The following is a 26,332-nucleotide window of genomic DNA, read 5'->3' on the forward strand; positions in this document are numbered from 1 at the left end:
AACACTAGGGTTGGGAATCATTAACAGTCTTCAACACTAGGGTTGGGATCAATAACAGTCATCAACACTAGGGTTAGGAATCATTAACAGTCTTCAACACTAGGGTTGGGAATCATTATCAGTCTTCAACACTAGGGTTGAGATCAACAACAGTCATCAACACTAGGGTTAGGAATCATTAACAGTCTTCAACACCAGGGTTGATATTAACAACAGTCTTCAACACTAGGGTTAGAAATCATTAACAGACTTCAACACTAGGGTTGGGATCAATAACAGTCATCAACACTAGGGTTAGGAATCATTAACAGTCTTCAACACTATGGTTAGGAATCATTAACAGTCATCAACAGCAGGGTTAGGAATCATTAACAGTCTTCAACACTAGGGTTAGGAATTATTAATAGGCTTCAACATTAGGGTTAGGAATCATTAACAGTCTTCAACACTAGGGTTGGGATCAAGAACAGTCTTCAACACTAGGGTTAGGAATCATTAACAGGCTTCAACACTAGGGTTGGGATCAATAACAGTCATCAACACTAGGCTTAGGAATCATTAACAGACTTCAACACTAGGGTTGGGATCAATAACAGTCTTCAACACTAGGGTTAGGAATCATTAACAGTCTTCAACACTAGGGTTGGGATCAATAACAGTCATCAACACTAGGGTTAGGAATCATTAACAGTCTTGAACAATAGGGTTGGGATCAATAACAGTCTTCAACACTAGGGTTAGGAATCATTAACAGTCTTCAACACTAGGGTTGGGATCAATAACAGTCATCAACACTAGGGTTAGGAATCATTAACAGTCATCAACACTAGGGTTAGGAATCATTAACAGTCTTCAACACTATGGTTAGGAATCATTAACATACTTCAACACTAGGGTTAGGAATCATTAACAGTCTTGAACAATAGGGTTGGGATCAATAACAGTCTTCAACACTAGGGTTAGGAATCATTAACAGTCTTCAACACTAGGGTTGGGATCAATAACAGTCATCAACACTAGGGTTAGGAATCATTAACAGTCTTCAACACTAGGGTTATGAATAATTAATAGGCTTCAACATTAGGGTTAGGAATCATTAACAGTCTTCAGCACTAGGGTTGGGATCAAGAACAGTCTTCAACACTAGGGTTAGTAATCATTAACAGTCTTCAACACTAGGGTTGGGATCAATAACAGTCATCAACACTAGGCTTAGGAATCATTAACAGTCTTCAACACTAGGGTTGAGATCAACAACAGTCATCAACATTAGGGTTAGGAATCATTAACAGTCTTCAACACCAGGGTTGAGATTAACAACAGTCATCAACACTAGGGTTAGAAATCATTAACAGACTTCAACACTAGGGTTGAGATCAATAACAGTTTTCAACACTAGGGTTAGGAATCATTAACAGTCTTCAACACTAGGGTTGGGATCAATAAAAGTCATCAACACTAGGGTTAGGAATCATTAACAGTCTTCAACTCTAGGGTTGAGATCAACAACAGTCATCAACACTAGGGTTAGGAATCATTAACAGTCTTCAACACCAGGGTTGAGATTAACAACAGTCATCAACACTAGGGTTAGAAATCATTAACAGACTTCAACACTAGGGTTGGGATCAATAACAGTCATCAACACTAGGGTTAGGAATCATTAACAGTCTTCAACATTAGGGTTAGGAATCATTAACAGTCTTCAACACTAGGGTTGGGATCAAGAACAGTCTTCAACACTAGGGTTAGGAATCATTAACAGTCTTCAACACTATGGTTAGGAATCATTAACAGTCTTCAACACTAGGGTTAGGAATCATTAACAGTCTTCAACACTAGGGTTAGAAATCATTAAAAGTCTTCAACACTAGGGTTGAGATCAACAACAGTCATCAACACTAGGGTTAGGAATCATTAACAGTCTTAAACACTAGGGTTGGGATCAATAACAGTCTTCAACACTAGGGTTGGGATCAATAACAGTCATCAACGCTAGGCTTAGGAATCATTAACAGTCTTCAACACTAGGGTTAGGAATCATTAACAGTCTTCAACACTAGGGTTGGGATCAATAACAGTCATCAATACTAGGGTTGGGATCAAGAACAGTCATCAGCACTAGGGTTGAGCAACACTAGGGTTGAGATCAATAACAGTAATCAACACTAGGGTTAGGAATCATTAACAGTCTTCAACACTAGGGTTGAGATCAACAACAGTCTTCAACACTAGGGTTAGGAATCATTAACAGTCTTCAACACTAGGGTTGGGATCAATAACAGTCATCAACACTAGGGTTAGGAATCATTAACAGTCTTCAACACTAGGGTTAGGAATCATTAACAGGCTTCAACACTAGGGTTGGGATCAAGAACAGTCTTCAACACTAGGGTTGAGATCAATAACAGTCATCAACACTAGGGTTGGGAATCATTAACAGTCTTCAACTCTAGGGTTGAGATCAACAACAGTCATCAACACTAGGGTTAGGAATCATTAACAGTCTTCAACACCAGGGTTGAGATTAACAACAGTCATCAACACTAGGGTTAGAAATCATTAACAGACTTCAACACTAGGGTTGGGATCAATAACAGTCATCAACACTAGGGTTAGGAATCATTAACAGTCTTCAACACTAGGGTTGGGAATCATTAACAGTCTTCAACACTAGGGTTGGGATCAATAACAGTCATCAACACTAGGGTTAGGAATCATTAACAGTCTTCAACACTAGGGTTGGGAATCATTATCAGTCTTCAACACTAGGGTTGAGATCAACAACAGTCATCAACACTAGGGTTGGGAATCATTAACAGTCTTCAACACCAGGGTTGATATTAACAACAGTCTTCAACACTAGGGTTAGAAATCATTAACAGACTTCAACACTAGGGTTGGGATCAATAACAGTCATCAACACTAGGGTTAGGAATCATTAACAGTCTTCAACACTATGGTTAGGAATCATTAACAGTCATCAACAGCAGGGTTAGGAATCATTAACAGTCTTCAACACTAGGGTTAGGAATTATTAATAGGCTTCAACATTAGGGTTAGGAATCATTAACAGTCTTCAACACTAGGGTTGGGATCAAGAACAGTCTTCAACACTAGGGTTAGGAATCATTAACAGGCTTCAACACTAGGGTTGGGATCAATAACAGTCATCAACACTAGGCTTAGGAATCATTAACAGACTTCAACACTAGGGTTGGGATCAATAACAGTCTTCAACACTAGGGTTGGGATCAATAACAGTCATCAACGCTAGGCTTAGGAATCATTAACAGTCTTCAACACTAGGGTTAGGAATCATTAACAGTCTTCAACACTAGGGTTGGGATCAATAACAGTCATCAATACTAGGGTTGGGATCAAGAACAGTCATCAGCACTAGGGTTGAGCAACACTAGGGTTGAGATCAATAACAGTAATCAACACTAGGGTTAGGAATCATTAACAGTCTTCAACACTAGGGTTGAGATCAACAACAGTCTTCAACACTAGGGTTAGGAATCATTAACAGTCTTCAACACTAGGGTTGGGATCAATAACAGTCATCAACACTAGGGTTAGGAATCATTAACAGTCTTCAACACTAGGGTTAGGAATCATTAACAGGCTTCAACACTAGGGTTGGGATCAAGAACAGTCTTCAACACTAGGGTTGAGATCAATAACAGTCATCAACACTAGGGTTGGGAATCATTAACAGTCTTCAACTCTAGGGTTGAGATCAACAACAGTCATCAACACTAGGGTTAGGAATCATTAACAGTCTTCAACACCAGGGTTGAGATTAACAACAGTCATCAACACTAGGGTTAGAAATCATTAACAGACTTCAACACTAGGGTTGGGATCAATAACAGTCATCAACACTAGGGTTAGGAATCATTAACAGTCTTCAACACTAGGGTTGGGAATCATTAACAGTCTTCAACACTAGGGTTGGGATCAATAACAGTCATCAACACTAGGGTTAGGAATCATTAACAGTCTTCAACACTAGGGTTGGGAATCATTATCAGTCTTCAACACTAGGGTTGAGATCAACAACAGTCATCAACACTAGGGTTAGGAATCATTAACAGTCTTCAACACCAGGGTTGATATTAACAACAGTCTTCAACACTAGGGTTAGAAATCATTAACAGACTTCAACACTAGGGTTGGGATCAATAACAGTCATCAACACTAGGGTTAGGAATCATTAACAGTCTTCAACACTATGGTTAGGAATCATTAACAGTCATCAACAGCAGGGTTAGGAATCATTAACAGTCTTCAACACTAGGGTTAGGAATTATTAATAGGCTTCAACATTAGGGTTAGGAATCATTAACAGTCTTCAACACTAGGGTTGGGATCAAGAACAGTCTTCAACACTAGGGTTAGGAATCATTAACAGGCTTCAACACTAGGGTTGGGATCAATAACAGTCATCAACACTAGGCTTAGGAATCATTAACAGACTTCAACACTAGGGTTGGGATCAATAACAGTCTTCAACACTAGGGTTAGGAATCATTAACAGTCTTCAACACTAGGGTTGGGATCAATAACAGTCATCAACACTAGGGTTAGGAATCATTAACAGTCTTGAACAATAGGGTTGGGATCAATAACAGTCTTCAACACTAGGGTTAGGAATCATTAACAGTCTTCAACACTAGGGTTGGGATCAATAACAGTCATCAACACTAGGGTTAGGAATCATTAACAGTCATCAACACTAGGGTTAGCAATCATTAACAGTCTTCAACACTATGGTTAGGAATCATTAACATACTTCAACACTAGGGTTAGGAATCATTAACAGTCTTGAACAATAGGGTTGGGATCAATAACAGTCTTCAACACTAGGGTTAGGAATCATTAACAGTCTTCAACACTAGGGTTGGGATCAATAACAGTCATCAACACTAGGGTTAGGAATCATTAACAGTCTTCAACACTAGGGTTATGAATAATTAATAGGCTTCAACATTAGGGTTAGGAATCATTAACAGTCTTCAGCACTAGGGTTGGGATCAAGAACAGTCTTCAACACTAGGGTTAGTAATCATTAACAGTCTTCAACACTAGGGTTGGGATCAATAACAGTCATCAACACTAGGCTTAGGAATCATTAACAGTCTTCAACACTAGGGTTGAGATCAACAACAGTCATCAACATTAGGGTTAGGAATCATTAACAGTCTTCAACACCAGGGTTGAGATTAACAACAGTCATCAACACTAGGGTTAGAAATCATTAACAGACTTCAACACTAGGGTTGAGATCAATAACAGTTTTCAACACTAGGGTTAGGAATCATTAACAGTCTTCAACACTAGGGTTGGGATCAATAACAGTCATCAACACTAGGGTTAGGAATCATTAACAGTCTTCAACTCTAGGGTTGAGATCAACAACAGTCATCAACACTAGGGTTAGGAATCATTAACAGTCTTCAACACCAGGGTTGAGATTAACAACAGTCATCAACACTAGGGTTAGAAATCATTAACAGACTTCAACACTAGGGTTGGGATCAATAACAGTCATCAACACTAGGGTTAGGAATCATTAACAGTCTTCAACATTAGGGTTAGGAATCATTAACAGTCTTCAACACTAGGGTTGGGATCAAGAACAGTCTTCAACACTAGGGTTAGGAATCATTAACAGTCTTCAACACCAGGGTTGAGATTAACAACAGTCATCAACACTAGGGTTAGGAATCATTAACAGTCTTCAACACTATGGTTAGGAATCATTAACAGTCTTCAACACTAGGGTTAGGAATCATTAACAGTCTTCAACACTAGGGTTAGAAATCATTAACAGTCTTCAACACTAGGGTTGAGATCAACAACAGTCATCAACACTAGGGTTAGGAATCATTAACAGTCTTAAACACTAGGGTTGGGATCAATAACAGTCTTCAACACTAGGGTTGGGATCAATAACAGTCATCAACGCTAGGCTTAGGAATCATTAACAGTCTTCAACACTAGGGTTAGGAATCATTAACAGTCTTCAACACTAGGGTTGGGATCAATAACAGTCATCAATACTAGGGTTGGGATCAAGAACAGTCATCAGCACTAGGGTTGAGCAACACTAGGGTTGAGATCAATAACAGTAATCAACACTAGGGTTAGGAATCATTAACAGTCTTCAACACTAGGGTTGAGATCAACAACAGTCTTCAACACTAGGGTTAGGAATCATTAACAGTCTTCAACACTAGGGTTGGGATCAATAACAGTCATCAACACTAGGGTTAGGAATCATTAACAGTCTTCAACACTAGGGTTAGGAATCATTAACAGGCTTCAACACTAGGGTTGGGATCAAGAACAGTCTTCAACACTAGGGTTGAGATCAATAACAGTCATCAACACTAGGGTTGGGATCAATAACAGTCTTCAACACTAGGCTTAGGAATCATTAACAGTCTTCAACACTAGGGTTAGGAATCATTAACAGTCATCAACACTAGGGTTGGGATCAAGAACAGTCATCAACACTAGGGTTGGGATTAATAACAGTCTTCAACGATAGGGTTAGGATCAATAACAGACATCAACACTAGGGTTGGGATCAATAACAGTCATCAACATTAGGGTTGGGCTCAATAACAGACATCAACACTAGGGTTGGGATCAATAACAGACATCAACACTAGGGTTGGGATCAATAACAGTCATCAACACTAGGGTTAGGATCAATAACAGACATCAACACTAGGGTTGGGATCAAAAGAGTCTTCAACACTAGGATTAGGAATCATTAACAGTCTTCAACACTAGGGTTGGGAATCATTAACAGTCTTCAACTCTAGGGTTGAGATCAACAACAGTCATCAACACTAGGGTTAGGAATCATTAACAGTCTTCAACACCAGGGTTGAGATTAACAACAGTCATCAACACTAGGGTTAGAAATCATTAACAGACTTCAACACTAGGGTTGGGATCAATAACAGTCATCAACACTAGGGTTAGGAATCATTAACAGTCTTCAACACTAGGGTTGGGAATCATTAACAGTCTTCAACACTAGGGTTGGGATCAATAACAGTCATCAACACTAGGGTTAGGAATCATTAACAGTCTTCAACACTAGGGTTGGGAATCATTAACAGTCTTCAACACCAGGGTTGAGATTAACAACAGTCATCAACACTAGGGTTAGAAATCATTAACAGACTTCAACACTAGGGTTGGGATCAATAACAGTCATCAACACTAGGGTTAGGAATCATTAACAGTCTTCAACACTATGGTTAGGAATCATTAACAGTCTTCAACACTATGGTTAGGAATCATTAACAGTCTTCAACACTAGGGTTAGAAATCATTAACAGTCTTCAACACTAGGGTTGAGATCAACAACAGTCATCAACACTAGGGTTAGGAATCATTAACAGTCTTAAACACTAGGGTTGGGATCAATAACAGTCTTCAACACTAGGGTTGGGATCAATAACAGTCATCAACGCTAGGCTTAGGAATCATTAACAGTCTTCAACACTAGGGTTAGGAATCATTAACAGTCTTCAACACTAGGGTTGGGATCAATAACAGTCATCAATACTAGGGTTGGGATCAAGAACAGTCATCAGCACTAGGGTTGAGCAACACTAGGGTTGAGATCAATAACAGTAATCAACACTAGGGTTAGGAATCATTAACAGTCTTCAACACTAGGGTTGAGATCAACAACAGTCTTCAACACTAGGGTTAGGAATCATTAACAGTCTTCAACACTAGGGTTGGGATCAATAACAGTCATCAACACTAGGGTTAGGAATCATTAACAGTCTTCAACACTAGGGTTAGGAATCATTAACAGGCTTCAACACTAGGGTTGGGATCAAGAACAGTCTTCAACACTAGGGTTGAGATCAATAACAGTCATCAACACTAGGGTTGGGATCAATAACAGTCTTCAACAATAGGGTTAGGAATCATTAACAGTCTTCAACACTAGGCTTAGGAATCATTAACAGTCTTCAACACTAGGGTTAGGAATCATTAACAGTCATCAACACTAGGGTTGGGATCAAGAACAGTCATCAACACTAGGGTTGGGATTAATAACAGTCTTCAACGATAGGGTTAGGATCAATAACAGACATCAACACTAGGGTTGGGATCAATAACAGTCATCAACATTAGTGTTGGGCTCAATAACAGACATCAACACTAGGGTTGGGATCAATAACAGACATCAACACTAGGGTTGGGATCAATAACAGTCATCAACACTAGGGTTAGGATCAATAACAGACATCAACACTAGGGTTGGGATCAAAAGAGTCTTCAACACTAGGGTTGGGAATCATTAACAGTCTTCAACTCTAGGGTTGAGATCAACAACAGTCATCAACACTAGGGTTAGGAATCATTAACAGTCTTCAACACCAGGGTTGAGATTAACAACAGTCATCAACACTAGGGTTAGAAATCATTAACAGACTTCAACACTAGGGTTGGGATCAATAACAGTCATCAACACTAGGGTTAGGAATCATTAACAGTCTTCAACACTAGGGTTGGGAATCATTAACAGTCTTCAACACTAGGGTTGGGATCAATAACAGTCATCAACACTAGGGTTAGGAATCATTAACAGTCTTCAACACTAGGGTTGGGAATCATTAACAGTCTTCAACACTAGGGTTGAGATCAACAACAGTCATCAACACTAGGGTTAGGAATCATTAACAGTCTTCAACACCAGGGTTGATATTAACAACAGTCTTCAACACTAGTGTTAGAAATCATTAACAGACTTCAACACTAGGGTTGGGATCAATAACAGTCATCAACACTAGGGTTAGGAATCATTAACAGTCTTGAACAATAGGGTTGGGATCAATAACAGTCTTCAACACTAGGGTTAGGAATCATTAACAGTCTTCAACACTAGGGTTGGGATCAATAACAGTCATCAACACTAGGGTTAGGAATCATTAACAGTCATCAACACTAGGGTTAGGAATCATTAACAGTCTTCAACACTATGGTTAGGAATCATTAACATACTTCAACACTAGGGTTAGGAATCATTAACAGTCTTGAACAATAGGGTTGGGATCAATAACAGTCTTCAACACTAGGGTTAGGAATCATTAACAGTCTTCAACACTAGGGTTGGGATCAATAACAGTCATCAACACTAGGGTTAGGAATCATTAACAGTCTTCAACACTAGGGTTATGAATAATTAATAGGCTTCAACATTAGGGTTAGGAATCATTAACAGTCTTCAGCACTAGGGTTGGGATCAAGAACAGTCTTCAACACTAGGGTTAGTAATCATTAACAGTCTTCAACACTAGGGTTGGGATCAATAACAGTCATCAACACTAGGCTTAGGAATCATTAACAGTCTTCAACACTAGGGTTGAGATCAACAACAGTCATCAACATTAGGGTTAGGAATCATTAACATTCTTCAACACCAGGGTTGAGATTAACAACAGTCATCAACACTAGGGTTAGAAATCATTAACAGACTTCAACACTAGGGTTGAGATCAATAACAGTCATCAACACTAGGGTTAGGAATCATTAACAGTCTTCAACTCTAGGGTTGAGATCAACAACAGTCATCAACACTAGGGTTAGGAATCATTAACAGTCTTCAACACCAGGGTTGAGATTAACAACAGTCATCAACACTAGGGTTAGAAATCATTAACAGACTTCAACACTAGGGTTGGGATCAATAACAGTCATCAACACTAGGGTTAGGAATCATTAACAGTCTTCAACATTAGGGTTAGGAATCATTAACAGTCTTCAACACTAGGGTTGGGATCAAGAACAGTCTTCAACACTAGGGTTAGGAATCATTAACAGTCTTCAACACTAGGGTTGGGATCAATAACAGTCATCAACACTAGGCTTAGGAATCATTAACAGTCTTCAACACTAGGGTTGAGATCAACAACTGTCATCAACATTAGGGTTAGGAATCATTAACAGTCTTCAACACCAGGGTTGAGATTAACAACAGTCATCAACACTAGGGTTAGGAATCATTAACAGTCTTCAACACTAGGGTTAGAAATCATTAACAGTCTTCAACACTAGGGTTGAGATCAACAACAGTCATCAACACTAGGGTTAGGAATCATTAACAGTCTTAAACACTAGGGTTGGGATCAATAACAGTCTTCAACACTAGGGTTGTGATCAATAACAGTCATCAACACTAGGCTTAGGAATCATTAACAGTCTTCAACACTAGGGTTAGGAATCATTAACAGTCTTCAACACTAGGGTTGGGATCAATAACAGTCATCAATACTAGGGTTGGGATCAAGAACAGTCATCAGCACTAGGGTTGAGCAACACTAGGGTTGAGATCAATAACAGTAATCAACACTAGGGTTAGGAATCATTAACAGTCTTCAACACTAGGGTTGAGATCAACAACAGTCTTCAACAAAAGGGTTAGGAATCATTAACAGTCTTCAACACTAGGGTTGGGATCAATAACAGTCATCAACACTAGGGTTAGGAATCATTAACAGTCTTCAACACTAGGGTTAGGAATCATTAACAGGCTTCAACACTAGGGTTGGGATCAAGAACAGTCTTCAACACTAGGGTTGAGATCAATAACAGTCATCAACACTAGGGTTGGGATCAATAACAGTCTTCCCCTCTCTCCACTGGGGTTCTCTGCCTCTAACCCTGTTACAGGGGCTGAGTCACTGGCTTGCTGGTGCTCTTTCATGCCGTCCCTAGGAGGGGTGCGTCACTTGAGTGGGTTGAGTTACTGACGTGATCTTCCTGTCTGGGTTGGCGCCCCCCCTTGGTTTGTGCTGTGGTGGAGACCTCTGTGGGCTATACTCGGCCTTTTCTCAGGATTGTAAGTTGGTGGTTGAGGATATCCCTCTGGTGGTGCGGGGGCTGTGCTTTGGCAGAGTGGGTGGGGTTATATCCTTCCTGTTTGGCCCTGTCCGGGGGTTTCTTCGGATGGGGCCACAGTGTCTCCGGACCGCTCCTGTCTCAGCCTCCAGTATTTATGCTGCAGTAGTTTATGTGTCGGGGGGCTGGGGTTAGTTGGTTATACCTGGAGTACTTCTCCTGTCTTATCCAGTGTCCTGTGTGAATTTAAGTATGCTCTCTCTAATTCTCTCGTTCTCTCTTTCTCTCTGAGAACCTGAGCCCTAGGACCATACGTCAGGACTACCGGGCATGATGACACCTTGCTGTCCCCAGTCCGCCTGGCCTTGCTGCTATTCCAGTTTCAACTGTTCTGCCTGCGGCTACGAAACCCCCTACCTGTCCCAGACCTGCTGTTTTCAACTCTTTAATGATCGGCTATGAAAAGCCAACTGAGAGACCTGAGCCCTAGGACCATACGTCGGGACTACCGGCCGTGGTGACTCCTTGCTGTCCCCAGTCCGCCTGGCCTTGCTGCTATTCCAGTTTCAACTGTTCTGCCTGCGGTTATGGAACCCCTACCTGTCCCAGACCTGCTGTTTTCAACTCTTAATGATCGGCTATGAAAAGCCAACTGAGATTTATTCCTGATTATTATTTGACCATGCTTGTCACTTATGAACATTTTTGAACATCTTGGCATGGTTCTGTTATAATCTCCACCCGGCACAGCCAGAAGAGGACTGGCCACCCCTCATAGCCTGGTTCCTCTCTAGGTTTCTTCCTAGGTTTTGGCCTTTCTAGGGAGTTTTTCCTAGCCACCGTGCTTCTACACCTGCATTACTAGCTGTTTGGGGTTTTAGGCTGGGTTTCTGTACAGCACTTCGAGATATTAGCTGATGTAAGAAGGGCTATATAAAATAAAATTGATTGATTGATTCAACAATAGGGTTAGGAATCATTAACAGTCTTCAACACTAGGCTTAGGAATCATTAACAGTCTTCAACACTAGGGTTAGGAATCATTAACAGTCATCAACACTAGGGTTGGGATCAAGAACAGTCATCAACACTAGGGTTGGGATCAACAACAGTCTTCAACACTAGGGTTGAGATCAATAACAGTCATCAACACTAGGGTTAGGAATAATTAACAGTCTTCAACACTAGGGTTGGGATCAATAACAGTCATCAACACTAGGGTTGGGATCAATAACAGTATTCAACACCAGGGTTGGGATCAATAACAGTCTTCAACACTAGTGTTAGGAATCATTAACAGTCTTCAACACTAGGGTTGGGATCAATAACAGTCATCAACACTAGGGTTAGGAATCATTAACAGTCTTCAACACTAGGGTTAGGAATCATTAACAGTCTTCAACACTAGGGTTAGGAACCATTAACTGTCTTCAACACTAGGGTTAGGAATCATTAACAGTCTTCAACACTAGGGTTAGGAATCATTAACAGTCTTCAACACTAGGGTTAGGAATCATTAACAGTCTTCAACACTAGGGTTGGGATCAAGAACAGTCATCAACACTAGGGTTAGGAATCATTAATAGTCTTCAACACTAGGGGTAGGAATCATTAACAGTCTTCAACACTAGGGTTAGGAATCATTAACAGTCTTCAACACTAGGGTTAGGAACCATTAACAGTCTTCAACACTAGGGTTAGGAATCATTAATAGTCTTCAACACTAGGGTTAGGAATCATTAACAGTCTTCAACACTAGGGTTAGGAATCATTAACAATGACCTCAATGATGGTCTTCAGAGTAAGGAGAGGAAGAGAGGAGGAGAGGAGGAGAGAGGAGAGGAGAAGAGAGGAGGGAGAAGAGAGAAGAGGAGAGGAGAGGAGAGGAGAGGAGAGGAGAGGAGAGGAGAGGAGAGGAGAGGAGAGGAGAGGAGAGGAGAGGAGAGGAGAGGAGAGGAGGAGAGGAGGAGAGGAGGAGAGGAGGGGGAGAGGAGGAGGGGGAGAGGAGATGAGGGGGGAGAGGAGGAGAGGAGGTGGGAGGAGGGGGAGAGGAGAGGAGATGAGAGGAGAGGAGGAGGGGAGAAGAGGAGGGGGAGAGGAGGAGGAGAGGGGAGGTGAGGTGAATCCCTCTTATAGCTCAGTTGGTAGAGCATGGCGCTTGCAACGCCAGGGTTGTGGGTTCGATTCCCACGGGGGGCCAGTATGAAAAATATATGCACTCACTAACTATAAGTCGCTCTGGATAAGAGCGTCTGCTAAATGACTAAACTCTCAAATGTAAAAATGTGAGGAGGGGAGGTGATGAGGAGGTGGCGAGGAGAGAGGAGGGTAGGAGAGGAGAGAGGAGGAGAGGAGAGGAGAGGAGAGGAGAGGAGAGGAGAGGAGAGGAGAGGAGAGGAGAGGAGAGGAGAGGAGAGGAGAGGAGAGGAGAGGAGAGGAGAGGAGAGGAGAGGAGAGGAGAGGGATCTCTGTACTCACCTGTTGTTTTCAGGCGTATTCATCCAGTCTTTGAACCAGCCTGTAGTCAACACATCACAGCCTGCCACTCCAGTACTGCAGGCTATAGAGATGGCATTCACCTGGTTGTACCTGGAGACGGGAGTGGAAAATAGACTATTAACGGAATACTGACCTCACAACTTACTATTCTGACTTATTTACTAGATTCATGATATCTGGATAAAATCTGTCATTTTGAGCTGTCTTCTAAAAATAATTTCTAATTATCTTGACATTTCCTCCTTGTTGCATATATCCATCAACATTTTGAAAGGTAGGTCGTTCTTACTGGTCAGTATGTTTCTCAGGAATCTTGGTCCAGTCAGCAGTGATAGTCTTGAAGTGGTTGAAAAGAGGTGTGACTTGTTTATTGAGGTAAGCCTGAAAGATAAGAACATAACTAGCTTCATCACAACATATCAGAGTTATTGGATGACATTATGTTTTGTTTTGTTTTAGTCATTTAGCAGACGCTCTTATCCAGAGCGACTTACAGGAGATATTAGGGTTAAGTGCCTTGCTCAAGGGCACGTCGACAGATTTTTCACCTAGTCGGCGCTGGGATTAGAACCAGCAACCTTTCGGTTACTGGCACAACGCTCTTAACCACTAAGCTACCTGCCGCTCATTATCACCTGCATTCCTCAGTGGGATTCAAAATGGAACGGAGTTGATCTTAATAACAGATTTTGCTTTTTTTTAGTTCAGTAGTCTGTGTGTCCCTAATGGCACTCTGTTCCATTTATAGTGGTCAAAGTAGTGCACTACATAAGGAATAGGGTGCCATATAGGGCTCTGATCTGGTCAAAGTAGTGCACTACATAAGGAATAGGGTGCCATATAGGGCTCTGATCTGGTCAAAGTAGTGCACTACATAAGGAATAGGGTGCCATATAGGGCTCTGATCTGGTCAAAGTAGTGCACTACATAAGGAATAGGGTGCCATATAGGGCTCTGATCTGGCCAAAGTAGTGCACTACATAAGGAATAGGGTGCCATATAGGGCTCTGATCTGGCCAAAGTAGTGCACTACATAAGGAATAGGGTGCCATATAGGGCTCTGATCTGGTCAAAGTAGTGCACTACATAAGGAATAGGGTGCCATATAGGGCTCTGATCTGGTCAAAGTAGTGCACTACATAAGGAATAGGGTGCCATATAGGGCTCTGATCTGGCCAAAGTAGTGCACTACATAAGGAATAGGGTGCCATATAGGGCTCTGATCTGGCCAAAGTAGTGCACTACATAAGGAATAGGGTGCCATATAGGGCTCTGATCTGGCCAAAGTAGTGCACTACATAAGGAATAGGGTGCCATATAGGGCTCTGATCTGGCCAAAGTAGTGCACTACATAAGGAATAGGGTGCCATATAGGGCTCTGATCTGGTCAAAGTAGTGCACTACATAAGGAATAGGGTGCCATATAGGGCTCTGATCTGGTCAAAGTAGTGCACTACATAAGGAATAGGGTGCCATATAGGGCTCTGATCTGGCCAAAGTAGTGCACTACATAAGGAATAGGGTGCCATATAGGGCTCTGATCTGGCCAAAGTAGTGCACTACATAAGGAATAGGGTGCCATATAGGGCTCTGATCTGGCCAAAGTAGTGCACTACATAAGGAATAGGGTGCCATATAGGGCTCTGATCTGGCCAAAGTAGTGCACTACATAAGGAATAGGGTGCCATATAGGGCTCTGATCTGGCCAAAGTAGTGCACTACATAAGGAATAGGGTGCCATATAGGGCTCTGATCTGGCCAAAGTAGTGCACTACATAAGGAATAGGGTGCCATATAGGGCTCTGATCTGGCCAAAGTAGTGCACTACATAAGGAATAGGGTGCCATATAGGGCTCTGATCTGGCCAAAGTAGTGCACTACATAAGGAATAGGGTGCCATATAGGGCTCTGATCTGGCCAAAGTAGTGCACTACATAAGGAATAGGGTGCCATATAGGGCTCTGATCTGGCCAAAGTAGTGCACTACATAAGGAATAGGGTGCCATATAGGGCTCTGATCTGGTCAAAGTAGTGCACTACATAAGGAATAGGGTGCCATATAGGGCTCTGATCTGGCCAAAGTAGTGCACTACATAAGGAATAGGGTGCCATATAGGGCTCTGATCTGGCCAAAGTAGTGCACTACATAAGGAATAGGGTGCCATATAGGGCTCTGATCTGGCCAAAGTAGTGCACTACATAAGGAATAGGGTGCCATATAGGGCTCTGATCTGGCCAAAGTAGTGCACTACATAAGGAATAGGGTGCCATATAGGGCTCTGATCTGGCCAAAGTAGTGCACTACATAAGGAATAGGGTGCCATATAGGGCTCTGATCTGGCCAAAGTAGTGCACTACATAAGGAATAGGGTGCCATATAGGGCTCTGATCTGGCCAAAGTAGTGCACTACATAAGGAATAGGGTGCCATATAGGGCTCTGATCTGGCCAAAGTAGTGCACTACATAAGGAATAGGGTGCCATATAGGGCTCTGATCTGGCCAAAGTAGTGCACTACATAAGGAATAGGGTGCCATATAGGGCTCTGATCTGGCCAAAGTAGTGCACTACATAAGGAATAGGGTGCCATATAGGGCTCTGATCTGGCCAAAGTAGTGCACTACATAAGGAATAGGGTGCCATATAGGGCTCTGATCTGGCCAAAGTAGTGCACTACATAAGGAATAGGGTGCCATATAGGGCTCTGATCTGGTCAAAGTAGTGCACTACATAAGGAATAGGGTGCCATATAGGGCTCTGATCTGGCCAAAGTAGTGCACTACATAAGGAATAGGGTGCCATATAGGGCTCTGATCTGGCCAAAGTAGTGCACTACATAAGGAATAGGGTGCCATATAGGGCTCTGATCTGGCCAAAGTAGTGCACTACATAAGGAATAGGGTGCCATATAGGGCTCTGATCTGGCCAAAGTAGTGCACTACATAAGGAATAGGGTGCCATATAGGGCTCTGATCTGGTCAAAGTAGTGCACTACATAAGGAATAGGGTGCCATATAGGGCTCTGATCTGGCCAAAGTAGTGCACTACATAAGGAATAGGGTGCCATATAGGGCTCTGATCTGGTCAAAGTAGTGCACTACATAAGGAATAGGGTGCCATATAGGGCTCTGATCTGGCCAAAGTAGTGCACTACATAAGGAATAGGGTGCCATATAGGGCTCTGATCTGGCCAAAGTAGTGCACTACATAAGGAATAGGGTGCCATATAGGGCTCTGATCTGGCCAAAGTAGTGCACTACATAAGGAATAGGGTGCCATATAGGGCTCTGATCTGGTCAAAGTAGTGCACTACATAAGGAATAGGGTGCCATATAGGGCTCTGATCTGGCCAAAGTAGTGCACTACATAAGGAATAGGGTGCCATATAGGGCTCTGATCTGGCCAAAGTAGTGCACTACATAAGGAATAGGGTGCCATATAGGGCTCTGATCTGGCCAAAGTAGTGCACTACATAAGGAATAGGGTGCCATATAGGGCTCTGATCTGGCCAAAGTAGTGCACTACATAAGGAATAGGATCCCATTTAGGACACATATATATAACACTGACCTGCATGGGTCCGTAGACGTCGCTGCGGTCGAACATGAGGAAGAAGAAGCCCAAGTTCCTGTCAGCCGTCTGCCAGGGCATGTACTCTCTCTCCCTCTGAAGGAACAGGGTGGTTCTCAGAGCCAGTGTAGTGCTCACTGTCCCAGCCCTGACATTAACAAATACAACTAAACATCACTATCACCTTCATTCAGCAAGGAAATAGACCTGGTGAAATGGTGCTCACAGCAATAGACATAAAATGCTGACAGAATATAGACAGAGGCCTTTACAGGTAGTCTACATACAGACAGAATATAGACAGAGGCCTTTACAGGTAGTCTACATACAGACAGAATATAGACAGAGGCCTTTACAGGTAGTCTACATACAGACAGAATATAGACAGAGGACTTTACAGGTAGTCTACATACAGACAGAATATAGACAGAGGACTTTACAGGTAGTCTACATACAGACAGAATATAGACAGAGGACTTTACAGGTAGTCTACATACAGACAGAATATAGACAGAGGACTTTACAGGTAGTCTACATACAGACAGAATATAGACAGAGGCCTTTACAGGTAGTCTACATACAGACAGAATATAGACAGAGGCCTTTACAGGTAGTCTACATACAGACAGAATATAGACAGAGGACTTTACAGGTAGTCTACATACAGACAGAATATAGACAGAGGCCTTTACAGGTAGTCTACATACAGACAGAATATAGACAGAGGACTTTACAGGTAGTCTACATACAGACAGAATATAGACAGAGGCCTTTACAGGTAGTCTACATACAGACAGAATATAGACAGAGGACTTTACAGGTAGTCTACATACAGACAGAATATAGACAGAGGACTTTACAGGTAGTCTACATACAGACAGAATATAGACAGAGGCCTTTACAGGTAGTCTACATACAGACAGAATATAGACAGAGGCCTTTACAGGTAGTCTACATACAGACAGAATATAGACAGAGGACTTTACAGGTAGTCTACATACAGACAGAATATAGACAGAGGCCTTTACAGGTAGTCTACATACAGACAGAATATAGACAGAGGACTTTACAGGTAGTCTACATACAGACAGAATATAGACAGAGGCCTTTACAGGTAGTCTACATACAGACAGAATATAGACAGAGGACTTTACAGGTAGTCTACATACAGACAGAATATAGACAGAGGACTTTACAGATAGTCTACATACAGACAGAATATAGACAGAGGACTTTACAGATAGTCTACATACAGACAGAATATAGACAGAGGACTTTACATGTAGTCTACATACAGACAGAATATAGACAGAGGACTTTACAGATAGTCTACATACAGACAGAATATAGACAGAGGACTTTACAGGTAGTCTACATACAGACAGAATATAGACAGAGGACTTTACAGATAGTCTACATACAGACAGAATATAGACAGAGGACTTTACAGGTAGTCTACATACAGACATAATATAGACAGAGGACTTTACAGGTAGTCTACATACAGACAGAATATAGACAGAGGACTTTACAGATAGTCTACATACAGACAGAATATAGACAGAGGACTTTACAGGTAGTCTACGTACAGACAGAATATAGACAGAGGACTTTACAGGTAGTCTACATACAGACAGAATATAGACAGAGGACTTTACAGGTAGTCTACATACAGACAGAATATAGACAGAGGACTTTACAGATAGTCTACATACAGACATAATATAGACAGAGGACTTTACAGGTAGTCTACATATAGACAGAATATAGACAGAGGACTTTACAGATAGTCTACATACAGACAGAATATAGACAGAGGCCTTTACAGGTAGTCTACATACAGACAGAATATAGACAGAGGCCTTTACAGGTAGTCTACATACAGACAGAATATAGACAGAGGCCTTTACAGGTAGTCTACATACAGACAGAATATAGACAGAGGACTTTACAGGTAGTCTACATACAGACAAAATATAGACAGAGTCCTTTACAGGTAGTCTACATACAGACAGAATATAGACAGAGGACTTTACAGGTAGTCTACATACAGACAGAATATAGACAGAGGCCTTTACAGGTAGTCTACATACAGACAGAATATAGACAGAGGACTTTACAGGTAGTCTACATACAGACAGAATATAGACAGAGGACTTTACAGATAGTCTACATACAGACAGAATATAGACAGAGGACTTTACAGATAGTCTACATAGAGACAGAATATAGACAGAGGACTTTACAGGTAGTCTACATACAGACAGAATATAGACAGAGGACTTTACAGATAGTCTACATACAGACAGAATATAGACAGAGGACTTTACAGGTAGTCTACATACAGACATAATATAGACAGAGGACTTTACAGGTAGTCTACATACAGACAGAATATAGACAGAGGACTTTACAGATAGTCTACATACAGACAGAATATAGACAGAGGACTTTACAGGTAGTCTACAAACAGACAGAATATAGACAGAGGACTTTACAGATAGTCTACATACAGACATAATATAGACAGAGGACTTTACAGGTAGTCTACATATAGACAGAATATAGACAGAGGACTTTACAGGTAGTCTACATATAGACAGAATATAGACAGAGGACTTTACAGGTAGTCTACATACAGACAGAATATAGACAGAGGACTTTACAGGTAGTCTACATACAGACAGAATATAGACAGAGGACTTTACAGGTAGTCTACATACAGACAGAATATAGACAGAGGACTTTACAGGTAGTCTACATACAGACAGCATATAGACAGAGGACTTTACAGGTAGTCTACATACAGACAGCATATAGACAGAGGACTTTACAGGTAGTCTACATACACACAGAATATAGACAGAGGACTTTACAGATAGTCTACATACAGACAGAATATAGACAGAGGACTTTACAGGTAGTCTACATACAGACAGAATATAGACAGAGGACTTTACAGGTAGTCTACATATAGACAGAATATAGACAGAGGACTGTATTGTGTGTAAGAGGACTCACCTTGCCAGGTTAAAAGCATCATCCACAATCTGGGCTCGGTTGATCACTGGAATAGCCTGAATATAAAAATAGGGAAATTGAAGTATGGTTTCCATATTGGGACAGGCAGCAGGACTCGTGGTAGTCTTTCTGAGACACTTCCAGCTGAGACTCAATTACAGTGTCCTAATATGGAAACCGTAAGAGTGGAGTCTTTTAGTAGGTTACAAATCATCATTATCATATGCATATTGACTGTTTTGTTACCTCATGGTCTGTGCTGAGCTGTGTGAGGAGGCGTTCCCAGTTAGTACTGTCATAGTTAACCCTGAAGAATCCAGACACCTTGGTATTGGCCAACACCCAATCAGATCCCAACGTTTTCATTGGTAGATGAGTGGCTGTATTTGAATGAAGTAGGAAATAAATGATTATCCTTCACATCATAGAGGCAATAGAGTTCTTTATTGCGTCCCAAATGGCAACCTATTCCCTATAAAGTGCACTACTTTAGACCAGAGAATGGTACCCTATTCCCTATATAGTGCACTACTTTAGACCAGAGAATGGTACCCTATTCCCTATATAGTGCACTACTTTAGACCAGAGAATGGCACCCTATTCCCTATATAGTGCACTACTTTAGACCAGAGAATGGCACCCTATTCCCTATAAAGTGCACTACTTTAGACCAGAGAATGGCACCCTATTCCCTATATAGTGCACTACTTTAGACCAGAGAATGGTACCCTATTCCCTATATAGTGCACTACTTTAGACCAGAGAATGGCACCCTATTCCCTATATAGTGCACTACTTTAGACCAGAGAATGGTACCCTATTCCCTATATAGTGCACTACTTTAGACCAGAGAATGGCACCCTATTCCCTATATAGTGCACTACTTTAGACCAGAGAATGACACCCTATTCACTATATAGTGCACTACTTTAGACCAGAGAATGGCACCCTATTCCCTATATAGTGCACTACTTTAGACCAGAGAATGGCACCCTATTCCCTATATAGTGCACTACTTTTGACCAGAGAATGGTACCCTATTCCCTATATAGTGCACTACTTTAGACCAGAGAATGGCACCCTATTCCCTATATAGTGCACTACTTTAGACCAGAGAATGACACCCTATTCACTATATAGTGCACTACTTTTGACCAGAGAATGGCACCCTATTCCCTATATAGTGCACTACTTTAGACCAGAGAATGACACCCTATTCACTATATAGTGCACTACTTTTGACCAGAGAATGGCACCCTATTCCCTATATAGTGCACTACTTTAGACCAGAGAATGGCACCCTATTCCCTATATAGAGCACTACTTTAGACCAGAGAATGGTACCCTATTCCCTATATAGTGCACTACTTTAGACCAGAGAATGGTACCCTATTCCCTATATAGTGCACTACTTTAGACCAGAGAATGGTACCCTATTCCCTATATAGTGCACTACTTTAGACCAGAGAATGGCACCCTATTCCCTATATAGTGCACTACTTTAGACCAGAGAATGGCACCCTATTCCCTATATAGTGCACTACTTTAGACCAGAGAATGGCACCCTATTCCCTATATAGTACACTACTTTAGACCAGAGAATGGTACCCTATTCCCTATATAGTACACTACTTTAGACCAGAGAATGGTACCCTATTCCCTATATAGTGCACTACTTTAGACCAGAGAATGGCACCCTATTCCCTATATAGTGCACTACTTTAGACCAGAGAATGGCACCCTATTCCCTATATAGTGCACTACTTTAGACCAGAGAATGGCACCCTATTCCCTATATAGTACACTACTTTAGACCAGAGAATGGTACCCTATTCCCTATATAGTGCACTACTTTAGACCAGAGAATGGCACCCTATTCCCTATATAGTGCACTACTTTAGACCAGAGAATGGCACCCTATTCCCTATATAGTGCACTACTTTAGACCAGAGAATGGCACCCTATTCCCTATATAGAGCACTACTTTAGACCAGAGAATGGTACCCTATTCCCTATATAGTGCACTACTTTAGACCAGAGAATGGTACCCTATTCCCTATATAGTGCACTACTTTAGACCAGAGAATGGTACCCTATTCCCTATATAGTGCACTACTTTAGACCAGAGAATGGCACCCTATTCCCTATATAGTGCACTACTTTAGACCAGAGAATGGCACCCTATTCCCTATATAGTGCACTACTTTAGACCAGAGAATGGCACCCTATTCCCTATATAGTACACTACTTTAGACCAGAGAATGGTACCCTATTCCCTATATAGTGCACTACTTTAGACCAGAGAATGGCACCCTATTCCCTATCTAGTGCACTACTTTAGACCAGAGAATGGCACCCTATTCCCTATATAGAGCACTACTTTAGACCAGAGAATGGTACCCTATTCCCTATATAGTGCACTACTTTAGACCAGAGAATGGTACCCTATTCCCTATATAGTGCACTACTTTAGACCAGAGAATGGTACCCTATTCCCTATATAGTGCACTACTTTAGACCAGAGAATGGCACCCTATTCCCTATATAGTGCACTACTTTAGACCAGAGAATGGCACCCTATTTCCTATATAGTGCACTACTTTAGACCAGAGAATGGCACCCTATTCCCTATATAGTACACTACTTTAGACCAGAGAATGGTACCCTATTCCCTATATAGTGCACTACTTTAGACCAGAGAATGGCACCCTATTCCCTATATAGTGCACTACTTTAGACCAGAGAATGGCACCCTATTCCCTATCTAGTGCACTACTTTAGACCAGAGAATGGCACCCTATTCCCTATATAGAGCACTACTTTAGACCAGAGAATGGTACCCTATTCCCTATATAGTGCACTACTTTAGACCAGAGAATGGTACCCTATTCCCTATATAGTGCACTACTTTAGACCAGAGAATGGTACCCTATTCCCTATATAGTGCACTACTTTAGACCAGAGAATGGCACCCTATTCCCTATATAGTGCACTACTTTAGACCAGAGAATGGCACCCTATTCCCTATATAGTGCACTACTTTAGACCAGAGAATGGTACCCTATTCCCTATATAGTGCACTACTTTAGACCAGAGAATGGCACCCTATTCCCTATATAGAGAACTACTTTAGACCAGAGAATGGTACCCTATTCCCTATATAGTGCACTACTTTAGACCAGAGAATGGTACCCTATTCCCTATATAGTGCACTACTTTAGACCAGAGAATGGTACCCTATTCCCTATATAGTGCACTACTTTAGACCAGAGAATGGCACCCTATTCCCTATATAGTGCACTACTTTAGACCAGAGAATGGCACCCTATTCCCTATATAGTGCACTACTTTAGACCAGAGAATGGCACCCTATTCCCTATATAGTGCACTACTTTAGACCAGAGAATGGCACCCTATTCCCTATATAGTGCACTACTTTAGACCAGAGAATGGCACCCTATTCCCTATATAGTACACTACTTTAGACCAGAGAATGGTACCCTATTCCCTATATAGTGCACTACTTTAGACCAGAGAATAGCACCCTATTCCCTATATAGTGCACTACTTTAGACCAGAGAATGGCACCCTATTCCCTATATAGTGCACTACTTTAGACCAGAGAATGGCACCCTATTCCCTATATAGTGCACTACTTTTGATCAGGACCTGTTTTAGTCTCTAGCCAGTATGGAGTCTGATCTGTCCTGATATGGTGTAATGTTTAAACCCATACCTGTTTTAGTCTCTACCCAGTATGGAGTCTGATCTGTCCTGATATGGTGTAATGTTTAAACCCATACCTGTTTTAGTCTCTAGCCAGTATGGAGTCTGATCTGTCCCGACATGGTGTAATGTTTAAACCCATACCTGTTTTAGTCTCTAGCCAGTATGGAGTCTGATCTGTCCTGATATGGTGTAATGTTTAAACCCATACCTGTTTTAGTCTCTAGCCAGTATGGAGTCTGATCTGTCCTGACATGGTGTAATGTTTAAACCCATACCTGTTTTAGTCTCTAGCCAGTATGGAGTCTGATCTGTCCTGACATGGTGTAATGTTTAAACCCATACCTGTTTTAGTCTCTACCCAGTATGGAGTCTGATCTGTCCTGATATGGTGTAATGTTTAAACCCATACCTGTTTTAGTCTCTAGCCAGTATGGAGTCTGATCTGTCCTGACATGGTGTAATGTTTAAACCCATACCTGTTTTAGTCTCTAGCCAGTATGGAGTCTGATCTGTCCTGATATGGTGTAATGTTTAAACCCATACCTGTTTTAGTCTCTAGCCAGTATGGAGTCTGATCTGTCCTGATATGGTGTAATGTTTAAACCCATACCTGTTTTAGTCTCTACCCAGTATGGAGTCTGATCTGTCCTGATATGGTGTAATGTTTAAACCCATACCTGTTTTAGTCTCTAGCCAGTATGGAGTCTGATCTGTCCTGATATGGTGTAATGTTTAAACCCATACCTGTTTTAGTCTCTAGCCAGTATGGAGTCTGATCTGTCCTGACATGGTGTAATGTTTAAACCCATACCTGTTTTAGTCTCTAGCCAGTATGGAGTCTGATCTGTCCTGATATGGTGTAATGTTTAAACCCATACCTGTTTTAGTCTCTACCCAGTATGGAGTCTGATCTGTCCTGATATGGTGTAATGTTTAAACCCATACCTGTTTTAGTCTCTAGCCAGTATGGAGTCTGATCTGTCCTGACATGGTGTCATGTTTAAACCCATACCTGTTTTAGTCTCTAGCCAGTATGGAGTCTGATCTGTCCCGATATGGTGTAATGTTTAAACCCATACCTGTTTTAGTCTCTAGCCAGTATGGAGTCTGATCTGTCCTGACATGGTGTAATGTTTAAACCCATACCTGTTTTAGTCTCTAGCCAGTATGGAGTCTGATCTGTCCTGATATGGTGTAATGTTTAAACCCATACCTGTTTTAGTCTCAAGCCAGTATGGAGTCTGATCTGTCCTGACATGGTGTAATGTTTAAACCCATACCTGTTTTAGTCTCTACCCAGTATGGAGTCTGATCTGTCCTGATATGGTGTAATGTTTAAACCCATACCTGTTTTAGTCTCTAGCCAGTATGGAGTCTGATCTGTCCTGATATGGTGTAATGTTTAAACCCATACCTGTTTTAGTCTCTAGCCAGTATGGAGTCTGATCTGTCCTGACATGGTGTAATGTTTAAACCCATACCTGTTTTAGTCTCTAGCCAGTATGGAGTCTGATCTGTCCTGATATGGTGTAATGTTTAAACCCATACCTGTTTTAGTCTCTAGTCAGTATGGAGTCTGATCTGTCCTGATATGGTGTAATGTTTAAACCCATACCTGTTTTAGTCTCTAGCCAGTATGGAGTCTGATCTGTCCTGACATGGTGTAATGTTTAAACCCATACCTGTTTTAGTCTCTAGCCAGTATGGAGTCTGATCTGTCCTGACATGGTGTAATGTTTAAACCCATACCTGTTTTAGTCTCTAGCCAGTATGGAGTCTGATCTGTCCTGATATGGTGTAATGTTTAAACCCATACCTGTTTTAGTCTCTAGCCAGTATGGAGTCTGATCTGTCCTGATATGGTGTAATGTTTAAACCCATACCTGTTTTAGTCTCTAGCCAGTATGGAGTCTGATCTGTCCTGATATGGTGTAATGTTTAAACCCATACCTGTTTTAGTCTCTAGCCAGTATGGAGTCTGATCTGTCCTGATATGGTGTAATGTTTAAACCCATACCTGTTTTAGTCTCTAGCCAGTATGGAGTCTGATCTGTCCTGATATGGTGTAATGTTTAAACCCATACCTGTTTTAGTCTCTAGCCAGTATGGAGTCTGATCTGTCCTGATATGGTGTAATGTTTAAACCCATACCTGTTTTAGTCTCTAGCCAGTATGGAGTCTGATCTGTCCTGATATGGTGTAATGTTTAAACCCATACCTGTTTTAGTCTCTAGCCAGTATGGAGTCTGATCTGTCCTGATATGGTGTAATGTTTAAACCCATACCTGTTTTAGTCTCTAGCCAGTATGGAGTCTGATCTGTCCTGATATGGTGTAATGTTTAAACCCATACCTGTTTTAGTCTCTAGCCAGTATGGAGTCTGATCTGTCCTGACATGGTGTAATGTTTAAACCCATACCTGTTTTAGTCTCTAGCCAGTATGGAGTCTGATCTGTCCTGATATGGTGTAATGTTTAAACCCATACCTGTTTTAGTCTCTAGCCAGTATGGAGTCTGATCTGTCCTGATATGGTGTAATGTTTAAACCCATACCTGTTTTAGTCTCTACCCAGTATGGAGTCTGATCTGTCCTGATATGGTGTAATGTTTAAACCCATACCTGTTTTAGT

The 26,332-nt window shown here is 41.5% G+C and overlaps 1 protein-coding gene across 2 annotated transcripts in view; it reads right to left on the reverse strand.

Annotated features, from left to right (window-relative positions):
- The window catches only part of LOC121555653 (aminopeptidase N-like), a 79,360-nt gene that overhangs the window by 10,581 nt on the left and 42,447 nt on the right, over positions 1 to 26,332 (reverse strand). For both annotated transcript variants that reach the window (XM_041869476.2, XM_045212773.1), the window contains exons 12-16: positions 20,220 to 20,353; positions 19,974 to 20,029; positions 16,953 to 17,100; positions 13,673 to 13,764; positions 13,363 to 13,473 (exon numbers count right to left, since the gene is read on the reverse strand). In XM_041869476.2, coding sequence (XP_041725410.2) covers positions 13,363 to 13,473; positions 13,673 to 13,764; positions 16,953 to 17,100; positions 19,974 to 20,029; positions 20,220 to 20,353 — 541 coding nt within the window. The remainder of the gene's footprint in view (positions 1 to 13,362; positions 13,474 to 13,672; positions 13,765 to 16,952; positions 17,101 to 19,973; positions 20,030 to 20,219; positions 20,354 to 26,332) is intronic.

Source organism: Coregonus clupeaformis, unplaced genomic scaffold (assembly GCF_020615455.1).
Source record: "Coregonus clupeaformis isolate EN_2021a unplaced genomic scaffold, ASM2061545v1 scaf0050, whole genome shotgun sequence".
Lineage (NCBI taxonomy): Eukaryota > Metazoa > Chordata > Actinopteri > Salmoniformes > Salmonidae > Coregonus > Coregonus clupeaformis.